Source organism: Eucyclogobius newberryi, unplaced genomic scaffold (assembly GCF_026437365.1).
Source record: "Eucyclogobius newberryi isolate DKJ021-1_F unplaced genomic scaffold, fEucNew1.0.hap1 SCAF_18, whole genome shotgun sequence".
In the NCBI taxonomy this organism is placed as follows: domain Eukaryota; kingdom Metazoa; phylum Chordata; class Actinopteri; order Gobiiformes; family Gobiidae; genus Eucyclogobius; species Eucyclogobius newberryi.
In genome coordinates this window covers 11,905,851-11,919,246 of record NW_027315812.1, presented here as the reverse complement: position 1 = coordinate 11,919,246, position 13,396 = coordinate 11,905,851, and the positions used below count along the sequence as shown (strand labels likewise).

Here is a 13,396-nt window from a genome sequence, read left to right as displayed (position 1 = left end):
ACAATTATTCTACTGTAGGTCAGACAATTACTGTATATGAAATTGTATAATCTTCTCTTTAAAATAATAAACACCTTTGTTTACGCAATTCAGTCAAATTAGCTATTTATAGTCCATTTAGGCACTTAAAATTGAAAAAAGTATGCCAAGTTGGAGTTTAGTTAGATAGCTATAGATTACATTTAACATTTAGTTCACAGTATACATTTTATACACCAAAACATTACAACTAAACCCACTGTACTGTTGTATTTATGGCTAGTAACTTCACAAAAATAAGTTAATATCAAGCCCTGGCTGTGCACAAAAGCAGGACATTATGTAAGGACTTTTTGACCACTTTTCAATATTTGCCAATACATTTTGCCTTGTTATACGTTCTATATATCAAGTGTGCGTCATGTCATATATTTTTTCTTTAACATGTGTGTCTGCGTATAATGTGTCACTACGTATTGTATTATGTGCTTTTAAAGTTTGTCTTTTAAAACTCAGGTGTGATTCAGGAATCGCAACGACCTGAAAAAAAACAAAACATCGTGTTCCTTTATTCTTTATGGACAATCTTCCAACATGATCACGCTGCAGTTTAAGTATTCATGCTATTTCTATTGTGTATATAAAATGATAAACTCTGCTATAATAGTACTAAATTAACAATCATCCTAAAATGTGTAACCTGGCCTGTGTCATTTTAAACAAAACATTGCAAAAGTTATTGGGAAGGAGAATTCAAAAGGATTTAAAGGTGAAAGCGAGGTCAGATTAAGTATACGGATTATATCTAGTGTAATATAAGCTCTTTAGATTAAGTTAACGTTTACTTTGTGGGGTGTATCTCTGATAAGTAAATGTATTAAGTATACTTTCATAATGTTTGTTAAAATTATACTTTACATGCATTGAATATATGTATTAAAGTTAATTGCTATTAGTTATGTTTCTCTATTAGGCCTGCATAACGCATGACTTTAAATCAGTTTTATATAGGACCTGGGAGGGTTCTGCGCAGTGTCTTTGCTGTTCTGACCTGTGCGCTCTTCTGGACCGAGATGTCTGATGTTTTTTCCAGGGATGTTGTAGCCACTCCTGCAGTTTGAGGGTCACTGCTCTGAGTGCTTCTCCAGCTTCTCTCTGAGCCCTTCCCTTTTCCTCATGTTGTCGTCACTTGGTGTTGCTACGTCAGCCACAAAGTCTTTCCTCTGCTGTTTATCCACCACCACACTGTCTGGTTGGTCTGTCTGTATCTGGAAGTCCCACAGGATCTTGGCTCTGTCGTTCTTCTTCTCTGCCAGGTTATGGCGCTGTCCTTCAGTCCGGCGCGCTCTGGCCATTGGTGGTTGGGTTTCTTGATATCCGCCACGTCAGTTATGTTCCTGTGGTGCATCCCGTGTAGGGGCTTGTCCTGCCATGATGGTCCCTCCAGCACCTCGTCCTCTGTTCCCCATTGCCTGAGACTTCCAATGTAGTTCTAACACGATCGTTTGAACTACATCAGAAGTCCAACCTCCAGATTGCAATCTTCTCCATCCAAATTTCAATCTCTTTCATTTGTAGAATTTAGATGTCAATTTGGAAGCGAGAGGGTTTCAATAGATGTCAAATTCAGCAGCGTGCAAGCAGACTTTGGGCGTTCAATATTTGGTTAATAACACAAAAGTAATATGCTAGAGGGGGATTTGAACCCCAGCCTCCCACCTGAGCTAACTGCTGAATGGATTAAATAAGATCACTTCTGATGTTAATACTAATATTACTACATCAGTTATTTATCTGAAGATTAGATGTTATAAAATACCGGCTCATAATGCATAAAGCCATAAGTGCTGTAAAGTTGAATAGATGTGTTATAACAATAATGGACCAGATTTCATGCATTTAGTGTCTGAATTTAAAGCTCTAATCCAAATGTTATAGATGAAATATGACAATTGAATCAGGATAATGCTCTTTTTCATATTTTATTAGAAACATACACTGAAATTGCAAGACTTGTACATTTTCAAACCCATATATTTGTTTACAATGACAACATAATTATCCTTATTCAGACAGAATGTGAATGCTGAGGCAATGAATACATCTGACTACACGAGGGTCTTGTTGAACATAAAAGGTCTGACGCTCAATAAGATCCAGTGTTCACTTTTCAGCCTCTGCGTGCTGTGGAGAGGAAAGTCAAGTCAATTAAACGTTTCCGAAAATCTCGCATCATAACAGTCCCAACACGGTAATTAGTGTTACCATGACGACAAAACGGTGGGAAATATCTGTAGTTCAATGAGAAAATATCATAGTTCCTTAGCTTTTAAAACATTTTTAATAGCTCTGTTTATCCAAAACTATGATATATCAATTATTACATTTTTCAAATTAACAAATGTACTTTACCAATTAATTCAAGCAAGAAAAATCTGTGGTCATTTTTAAATAAACAGCCATTACTTTAGTTAGCAGACCAAACATTATACCACACGATTAATCTAGTGAATTTGTGGTGCCGTTTTGAGATTTCTTTTCAAAATAATTCCTTGTTTGTCGCTTAATATTGACCCGAGCTGCACCAAAGAACAAGATCGTGACATAGAATCAACGGTTTCTTTTAAATGACAGAGTTGGTACCTTGAGTTTACTCATTTTCCGCAGATTCCCGAAAGCTTTGAGCAGCTTCGGCGTCGGCGGTTTAGCCTGAAAGAGCGTCAGACCTTTGGGTTTTTCCTCTTCTTTTCCGCCTGTCGCAGCTTTCGCCTTCATAAGTTTCCTAAAAAAAAAGATGACATCACAAGTATTTCCAGTGAAATCTAATCGATACACGTTTGTTTCACTCGTCGCCTTCGCTCACCTTCCTTTCCTGGCCAACACCTTCTGAGATTCTGGATAGTGGACCAGGATCTCGAACAGGTCTTTTTTCTCAAGCACGAAGAGGTTGGCGAAGCCGTGCGCCTTCACGTTGGCCGTGCGTCGATTTCCACCATCTTTGGCGGACTGCAGTAAACTAGAGTCGGGTCGTACGTTGATGAGTGTGCGCACGTGTGGATGAGTATTGGCGTATCTCCGTGTGGTGAATGACAAACCTGATCTCTCCGAACACGCAGCCGGCCTTCAGCGTCACAAACACGATGCTGTTGTCAGGGCCGCCCACCACCTGCACCGCGCCGCTTTTTATGATGTACATCTCTTTACCGATGTCGCCCTGGGGAAATATATATAAATATGATAAAAAATGCAAACAGAATAGGCTACTGTTACATATTTTCAGATGTGTGGGCTGCAATTCTATGGGACGTTTACTGTTTTTGAAAGAACTAAAGTTACGAAGCACAAATCATGAACCGTATCATGATTTGTCCGGGATCGGCTCCACAAATGTGTCATATTAATTTAACGCCCTGAAGTCCTTTCTACAGACACATCTTTGAGATTGGATGAGCGGCACTGTCTCAGCAGTTGCAGAGATAAACTACAAACCAGGTCAACAATTATACAGCAAATTCTGAAGACGTTTTAATATAGTGTGATGCCACGTGATGTGAACACAACCCAGAAAGGATAAAATGCATGTTTAAACCTAAACTGTGCCACTTTAAATTGTGGTTTATGTTCACCCAGCTGTCTCATCTGAGGCTGTGCACTTGAGGGAATTTCAATCAAGATTGTTTTTTGAGATTCTAATCCATAACGTTCAGCTTGGGTTGTTTTCATCATGAGCTCCTTTGTCAGTAAAAAGCATGTGGTTTGGAGCTCAGGAGGCTCTTTTGGAAGAAAACATATTTTTAAAAGGTCCCATATTGTGCAAAATCAACTTTTCAGAGCTTTTAACCTTCTTGTGCCTCATATATGTGCCCAAAGTGTTTTTTAGATTGATTCCCGCAGTTTTTAGCTACAGAACAGACTATATCCTTTCGTCGAATCTGCACATTGACGGGGGGTGGTTGCAACCGCGTGTCAGCACCACAACCGCGCCTCACCATTCCCCCTTCTCCCTTCCTCCTCTACCGGCTGCGCCGAGCGGGAAAGGTGGAGGGAAGGTGAGTGCTGCCGCGAGCCTCAGTTACGGCTAGATTCACGTTGCTGCGCTGTGAATCTTTAGACTTGTGTTGTAGAACTTACATCAAAGTTACATTTGAGTGTTGGCACAGACGATGGAGCGCGGGAGCTGTTCATACACCGTCTCCACGCTGAGACTACGTCACGGGTTGGGCGGGGGAGCCAGATCGCTCTTCGCAAGGGTGGGGGCGAATCTCAAACTAAGCCGTCTGCATTTCCGGTTTGTGAGCGGGGTCAAGGTATGGGTGATATTTCATAACTATTATGTTATGGGTGTCGCACAACCCTTATTATGATCAAATATACCCTTAGGATAGACTACGAAACGTGATATGGCACCTTTAAATGGCACTTATTTTCAAGTACAGGGTTAGTTCTAGATTTAGTTCCAATTGTCACGCTAAAATGTTGCCAGCTTGGTCTTAAAAATGAGATAAAGATTAGATCATATTTTCCGACAGACTTTGCTTAAAGATCGCTCACTTTTTTGACCACAAAGTCTCCTGGTAGATAAATGATGGACTTGAGCCTCAGCAGCATGTCCACCAACATCTGCTGGTCACAGCCCTGAAGGGGAAACAAAAGTACACCACTGTGTCAATAAAAACATTCACAACTCGTCTGTTTGGGCTGCGGTGCGATTGGTCGACCTTGAACAGATCTATCTTTTGGAAAACGGTTAAATTGATGTCGACTGCAATGGCCGTCTTCATCACCAGGGGCATCTTGTCCAGCAGCTCGGACTCATCTGAGGAGGAGAGGCCAATCAAAACCATCAACGAAAATGACAAAAACTGCGTGTCAAATCGACTGCCTGGCTCTCAATTTACCCAGCATGCCCTGCGCGGCCCACGTGTAGTTATACCACGTGCGGATTCTGTTCTGGCACAATTTGGGGATGTGATATGTGTTCATGTAAGACACACAGCCGTCCATAGATGCCCGGAAGTACGTCTGTCCCGCTGTGGCTGCCCCGATCACATCTCGCATCTGGAAAAGAACGAAACACTTAAACCACGAACCACCATAAAAATATATTCAACTATGTTCCACCCACAGCCTTTTATCAAGGACTGTTTCATTCAGTTTGATTCATTTTATTTATACCTTTTATTAAATCCCATTGCAATTCAGAAGAGAGACAACACAGTCAACACGGTACAGAATATTACTAAATCACTTTCTAATTTTCTTGTATTTATCACTACAGTGTCCAATTCAAAGGTTTTATTTTGTAGATTATTCCAAGACTAAGGTGCAGAGGGGGGAAAAGCAGATTTTCCCAGCGCCGTAAAGCACTGAGTCGGTAATTACTGGAGCTGATGATGAGGTACTTACCCAGAATAACTTTGTCAATAAATATAATGTTGTTTTCTACGAGTTTGCAGTGATGTCCGGCCAACTAAATCATAAAGAGTGATGCCTGATACACAGAGTCCAGTTTATGTAGTGGATGAGATTATTAAGGTATCCAACAAGTTTAGTGAAGTTTAGTTTATATATTGCATGCATTTTACACCTTGCCAAGGGACTACAGTCGGAATCTTAAAGGTGGTATGGACGATTTTTTTCAGCAAATGTTTTATCATATTTCCTCGTGGCGTGGATAAATCATTTGTCCTGCCACGTATCAATCATAAAACGTACCTATCGCTCACCTGCAGCCGCGTGCGGTTCATGCCCACGTTTCCGCGTGCCTAAGCGCATGGATCTATCATAATATAGTTCCCTCAGTGTACGGGGCAAAATGAAGACGGAGAAAGACAGTTCGAGCTGACGCAGAAGTGGACAGAAATCTATGGGAGACGAGAGATGTGATGCGCTCAGTTGCGCTAATAAACAAACGCACGTGTGTGTTGTATCAGTCCACACGGGGGAGTGGCATGTGCACTTCTGCCTGCGTTCTCAAATCGCCGAAAAATCGTCCATACCGCCTTTAATGTGTACATGTTCATTATTAATTAGTACATAAAATGAAATAAAACGATGCATACCATGTTGTTGTTTTTTCCCCCTATTTTAACTCAACTCACATGGTCCTTTATTATATTGTCTATTTTAATCTTCGACATAAGTAGTACTGTATTATCCGCACTATAGGAGGCGCATTAAGAGAAACAAAACGTGTACTGCAAAAAAATCGCTTAGAGGTCAGTAAGCGCAACCAGAATTAATCCATATATAAATTCTCTTTGTTGTAGAAGTATTTAGTATGATGGCTGCTGAGGTATAGCACGTGACTGGATGTAAGAGAAGTTGTCCGCTTCACTGGACTCCACATTAGACGTTGTGGTTTTAAACATGTGTCCTCTGACCTGTCCAATCAGACTGGAGAAGACAAAGACGCCGATGAAGAAGTTCAACATCTGGAAGGAGATCTCGTACGTGTTGGTCGGCTCCGGGAGGCCTCCGATGTTAATCAGACTACGCACAGCAAAGTAGTAACACCGCAGATATCTGGAGAGGGAAAAGTACAAGGTTAATTTAACGCTTAAAACATAACAAGAAATGCACACAGAGATAAGGGTTAAATAATTCTCCTTTTTCATCCTTTTATCCAGTAAATTCAGACTACTAATCTTCAAACTACTGAAATCTGGCTTCACTGCCTCCAAACCATTAAACGTGATCCATCCAAATAATCCTTTCACTTCATAAAGGTGTAACTTTTCACTTTTATTCAATCCAATCCAATCCACTTTATTCATATAGCACGATTTATACAACCAGAGGGTTCCAAAGTGCTTCACAGCAAGGTAAAAGACAGGCAAAAATAGGATAAAAGTAATAAAATAAGATATAAAAACAAAATCAAATAGAAAATTGAATCAAACAAACACACTAAAATCAATGGAATAAAAATAAACAAAATAAAATAAATAAAAAGGTGCTGCCCTCCCAACACATATAAAACATACAATCAACACACTACATGGAGTTAAAAGCCAGAGAAAACAGATGAGTTTTAAGAAGCGATTTAAAAAGAGGCAGTGAGGAGGCTTTTCTTATGGGGAGTGGCAGTTTGTTCCACAGTTTTGGAGCTGCCACTGCAAAGGCTCGTTCACCTCTGACCTTTAGCCCGTGGCACTGCCAGGAGTAGCTGGTCAGCTGACCTGAGGGAACGGCTGGGAGTGTAGGGGTGTAGCAGCTCGGAGAGGTAAGGAGGGGCAAGACCATTTAAGGCTTTAAAAGTAAATAAAAGAGTTTTAAAATGAATCCTAAAATGGACGGGCAGCCAGTGGAGTGAAGCTAAAATAGGTGAAATGTGCTCATATTTTCTTGTTCCAGTTAAAAGACGGGCAGCAGCATTTTGGACCAGTTGGAGACGAGCAATTGAGGACCCACTAACCCCCATATAGAGAGCATTGCAGTAATCCAGCCGAGTGGTGACAAAGGCGTGGATTACGGTTTCAAAATGTTGTCTCTGAAGGACTGGTTTTAGTTTTGCCAGCTGCCTCAACTGGAAGAAGCTTGACTTCACCACAGCTTTTATCTGGCTTATTCACTTGATTATCAATTTTTTTTATTTTATTCACATAATTGTTATTGAAAATATGCATTCTTGCTGTGAGATAGATGCGTTTAATGCCATGTTATGGAATATTTTATGCAAAGAAATATGAGGCAGGGCGAGGTGCTTCGAATGTTCATTTCCTGAATATAAACAACACAGACTTTTAATCGTTGCCATGTTTCAACAACAGCAACAAAAATGGTCAAATCATTTCCTCTAGAGTCTGATTTCTGCTCTAAACGACACGCTTTTACTGAGGTCAATGACAATCTCAAAGGAGCACCACCAGAAAAGTTACAACGTACACCTTTAATATAATATACGATAATAAATAAACAACTTTTCTACATCACTACCACGGTGTCTGAACCTTCCCTTTCAACTCACACGTGCAAATATAATAAATACACCACCGCTAATAGTGTTTCCCCTGAAAGCGTCGCCCCCAAACTCGCACTTACGCCGTCCCGTTGCCGTTATAGACCCAGGTGCTGGTCCCGAGGCCTTGGTAAACCGAGGCCACGTAGTAGAAGCAGGCGTTAAGGTGAAGCGCGTACAGGAGGTAACCGGTGGTCCGAGCCACTCTGCCAGAAGAGAAAACCCGGTGAAACAAACACGTGTCTGCGCGTGAGAGACGAAAGCGAAAAGCCAAAGACGCACCTCCAGATGTAAGCCTTGGCCATGATGCTCTCGAGGCGGTCGCTGAACTCAAAAAAGGAATCGAGCTGAGGGAAAGACGGACAATGACAATATTTAATGATGATTAGATGTGTAACAGTACTAATTATAATCTTCGTTTCTTCTCTTCTGAACAATAGCTCCATAGTGATGCAATTATTCAACCAGAGATGTGATTGTTGTCAGCTAAAAGGACTTTGAAACCATAAGAGGTTTGTGGAGCATTACCAAACAAAAACACCATCAAAATGAGATGATCTGTGAATAAATGCTTGAATTGAGTATATTAATGGTATTTTAAAGTGAAATTTGCCAATGGAACAAGTTGTTTTTTCTTATTTCAAGTAAAATAGCAGCTTTTTTGCTAATTTCAAGTGAGAAAACCCTCGTGTTTTTCTTATTTCAAGTAAAGTAGCTGCTTTTTTGTTAACTTCAAGTGAGAAAATGCTACACAAAGACATTTTATGCTTCCTCCGTTGACAAATCTAATTTTAACGAGCCAAAATATACTCAAATCAAGATAAATATGACTAAATTCAAGCACATATCCAACTATGGTAATGTTCTGCGGTGAATGAGACGGTTCAGCATTTGCGGATCATAACTTATTTATTTCATATTGACCTTTTATCTAACCAGGAAACACGTCCTGCAACAATCTCAGACCAACAGCACCTTTATTATAGAAAATGTGGTTACCCTGATGAAGCGGTTGAGCCGGTACAAAGACGAGAACTCAAACTGCAGGTTCAGGAGGTCAAACGGTAAGATGCTGAATATATCTGTCTACAGAGGAAAAGAAATAAAATAAATCGTGAATACACTGAATAATGAATACAAGTATGATGGTATGATTTGAGCTTTGAAACATCTCACCTTAAATTTCTCGGATTTGCGGTAATGTTCTTTACTCATAGCTCTCACTTTCTGCAAAGAGACAACATTTTAAAGGTGCTCAATATGTATTTCTCCATGTTTTTTGCTTTGCTTGAAATGTTCCACAGTATGACTTTATCTAGCTTGCATTTATTTCATTACAGGCTTTTTCTATGGCTATAAAACAATAATTAATGCTATACTGGGAAAAGTTTCAGGCAAAGCAATAACATCTTAGTGACAAGCAGGTGACATATTTAATGTTAAGTTAAATACAAACGCTCAAAGGTAATCATCTGGACAGTGTTTTCAAATCCACACGTTTAAATACAGTATATTGAGATTAAGCATGTATTTTTCCACACGTGTCTCTCCGTTTTTGGACCTACAATGATGTCTCCGGCTTTGACGAACTGAAGTCTCGGCTGCCAGATGATGATGTCGATGATGTAGATGACGTCGCTGAGGACGTCGAAGAAGACCCAGATGGGCTTCGAGGTCTCGTTGTGGAAGGGGAAGGCCAGCCGGGCCGTGCACAGCCACACGTTGTAGTTGTACGCCACCGCCACGAAAGCCAGCCACGAGATGTACCTGCGATCTGAGGGAGAAACGTCCACAGAGGAGTTTAGTGACACAGCGATGGATGCACAAGATCTTCCAAACAATACAGTTATAAGAAGGTCATGTTCTGGCTGAAGTACATGAGAACAGGTTTTTTACACTCACATATTTCCAACCTTCACTAGTCACACGCTCAAAAACAGTTTATTACTATTACTACATGACAATAACCTGTTCTCATGTACTTCAGCTAGAACATGGCCTTCTTATAACTTTTGTGTAAATTAAACAATGCAAAATGTAAACTGTCCATGAACTCAATAAAAAATAATGCATCGTCACATTAATGTTGATCTTATTCAAATGACAATTAATAACTTGTTTTCTATGTCCAATGTCCAATAATAAGCAGCTAAAAAACAACGTAAACAGTTTTAAAAGAGGGATAATTTCTTACTATTTTATCCAAATTATTCCTAGCTAAATATTCAATGCTGAACATAGACAGAATTCTAAACAGATGAGGGGTAATCACATCAACAGTGAATAGAAATCGACTTTAAAGCAGCCCTACATTAGAGCAATACTTTTCGTTGAGATTGCAGTACTAATAAAAGCACGGTATTTTAATAAAGATCAGTAAAACACATTTGTAAGTTGAGTAGATAGTACTTTAGACCTGTGAAGGGGTCGATGGTGGAGCCCAGAATGGCGTCCATCTTGCTCTCGATGGGATGGAAGAGCACGTCGAAACAGTGGCAGTGAAACTCTGGGAGGATCGTCGTTTTCCTTTGGGCCTCTGTGGCGAGTCGTTCCTCCTCCGCCTTCTTCTCGGCCTCCAGGCGCTTCTCTTCGTCTTTCTTCTTCTTTTCTTCCGCCTTTTTGGCCGCTTCCTCCGCTTTCTTCTTCTCTGCCTCCTCCTTAGCGATACGTTCCTCCTCCTTCAGTCGAATGTAGTCCTCCTTCTTCAAAATGGGCGCTACAAACGGCAACAAAAAAGGTTCAATTAACTCAAAGAAGGTCCAACAAAATGAGTATTATGAAGAATACTTTATATATTATTATAACAACTGCTGAATACTACATTTCTACTGCAACAGTTACATTTATCAACACTATTACTAAAATACTATCAGTGTTGTTGAGTCACAGTTTTTTGAGTACAAGTTCTTTCCCAGTCGTCATTGTTGTAGTCCAAGTCACTTATACACGAGTCGAGTCCGAGCCAAGTCCAAATCCAAGTCCAAGTCCAAATCCAAGTCCAAATCCAAGTCCAAGTCCAAGTCCAAATCCAAGTCCAAATCCAAGTCCAAATCCAAGTCCAAGTCCAAGTCCAAATCCAAGTCCAAATCCAAGTCCAAGTCCAAGTCCAAATCCAAGTCCAAATCCAAGTCCAAATCCAAGTCCAAGTCCAAGTCCAAATCCAAGTCCAAATCCTCGTAGTTTGAGTCCGAGTCAAGTCATAATCATCTAAAAACCGAGTCCAGCCCGTTTAAGAAGAGTTTTCTTATCAATGTTTACTGCGCTAACTGAATTCCCATAGCTTTAAACTACCTCTGAACTTTAAAATCATAATTCAATAACCTGCAAATAAAATATATGCAGTATAGTAAGGACTGTATATGCAGTATAGTAAGGACTTGAGGTGTAATTCGTCATGTCCCGAGTCATCAGTCACTACGTTCAAGAAAATGAGTCAGGGAACATCATAGTACAGGGGAGTACTACATCTCTGACTACACCAGCTAATGCTTGTACTACGGCTACTAAAACATTTTTATTTCACCATAACTACTTCATATAACTACTATTAATATCTTATCACTATTATTCTACAGTACTATATGTGTTTACTATAAATACTGCCACTGTGATTAATGCTCCACTTAATACTCCAACCTTCATTCATTATCTGTGTGTGTTATTGCTCTATTTTCTGTATTTCGACTCACTGACGGGTGGAGTGATTTCCGGAGACGTGGCGTATGGATCTATAGTTTTTTCTTTGAGGAGCTCTGTTCGTTCCTTCAGTAGTTTGACCACAGCTCGGAGGTGGTCGTCTGCGTAACGGGAGTAAACCACGGGCGGAGGAGGAGGAGGAGGCTCTTCGCTGAAACAGAAACAAACACCAAAATGTACGATTTTTTACAAACCAATGGGAATTCAGATTATGTGGAAAACGGCAGAAAAACCGAGTTCAGACAAATCTTTCTTTCCTGATTTGAGGGATTTTCACCTCTCAAAAGAATTGGAGTGTATCATTTTAGTTTAATATAAATGTAAAAATAAGTAATATAGATTTATTGGATGGGCTTTTAAACATTATTTTGAAAGATGCATTACCTCTTTTAAATTAACACTGTGCAACTTTTATAGTGAAGTGGAAACACCTATAATTAAATAAATACATTTAATGCCATACTGGGGAACGTTCCAGGAGAAGAATTAACATCTCCATGGAGACAAGCAGGTGGCAGAGGCCCCACCAGGAAAGGTGACACACTGTGCAGCTTTAATGTGTTATCACTCATCTATTAACAGCAGATTAAGCTAAAACCATTCTGAACTATAAGAGATCAATATTAAACATCAATCAAGGCGATATTAATCAAATATCAAGACTCTAAAATCAAGACAGATCAAGACTCTAAAAACACGAGCATCTTTAATTCGTCATCGAGAGACACAAATACCTCTAAAGCCTCTAATCTGCTTTTCCCTCTTTAGCCGCAGACACAGTCACATTGTGAAGGCGGCAGCGGCTATCCTGACAGTGAAGGTAAACACAAGAGGCATTTAACGTTGTCATGACACTAAACAGTCAAGCTTGCTGTTGACATGAGGAAAAAGCTGGGTCCGCGATGCAACAATGGACAAACACAACCTTTTACACTGAAATCTGATGCTTTGATGAACTCCTTAACCATCTCATCCACATTAAAATATTAATAATCGTGCCAATTATAATGTCATTAACACAGGATAATTGTGGTCATCATACTACTTCAGATTAAAATTCTGAAAAAGATCAAGACCTTAATAGATCAACTTGTATTTTTCTTCTATTAAGACAGATGTAGCAAAAAAGGAAAACGCTTACATCAGAGGTTCATAGCAATCTGCTCAAATAAATAGCTATAATTTCAATTCTAGTTTATTCTTTTTCTCTTTCCTGCAGCTTAGCACATCCAGACAACCTCTAACAATTAACTCACATACAGTGGCTTAAATAACACACTTTCCTGATTCTTTTATATTTCTTCATCACAATTTGAAATGACTAGAGGTTGTTTGAGGTTTATTTATTTCTAGCTTCTTTGGGTTTTATGTTGTGTCATGCAAAAGTCTAGATAAAGTCACAACATACTCCTTTGGCTCCTCCGGGTTTGCCGCAGCAGCAGGAGCTCCAGGGGCAGGTGCAGCAGGGGCAGGTGCAGCAGGAGCAGGTGCAGCAGGGGCAGGTGCAGCTGGGGCAGGTGCAGCTGGGGCAGGAGCTAAAATTATAAAAAAATAACATAAAAGATGAAAATATGTAATACTAACAATTGTTCTCAGGCACCAGCTCATTACATCAACACAAATACAATGGGACAAAGTAAATTATGTTGAAATCTTAATTAATTTAGTCACTAGGGATGTCAAGGTTCATCGGAAATCGTGATTATTCAGGGCCCAATATAATTGTAACAACTAAAAAATTATAATCGTGACAATTTTGAA

General features: G+C 39.8%; 1 protein-coding gene across 1 annotated transcript; it reads right to left on the bottom strand.

Moving 5' to 3' along the window:
• Positions 1–2,413: 2,413 nt before the first annotated feature.
• LOC140364955 (cyclic nucleotide-gated channel beta-3-like) lies at positions 2,414–13,325 on the bottom strand. Its single transcript, XM_072451329.1, has 16 exons — positions 13,307–13,325; positions 13,044–13,170; positions 11,629–11,786; positions 10,356–10,655; positions 9,505–9,713; positions 9,116–9,166; positions 8,939–9,025; positions 8,222–8,286; positions 8,023–8,145; positions 6,363–6,504; positions 4,878–5,037; positions 4,698–4,795; positions 4,531–4,614; positions 3,075–3,193; positions 2,843–2,995; positions 2,414–2,761 (listed from the first exon to the last, which is right to left on the bottom strand). The coding sequence occupies exons 1-16, from the start codon at positions 13,323–13,325 to the stop codon at positions 2,590–2,592; spliced, it is 2,067 nt and encodes a 688-aa protein (XP_072307430.1). The 3' UTR covers positions 2,414–2,589.
• Between the last annotated feature and the right edge of the window lie 71 nt (positions 13,326–13,396).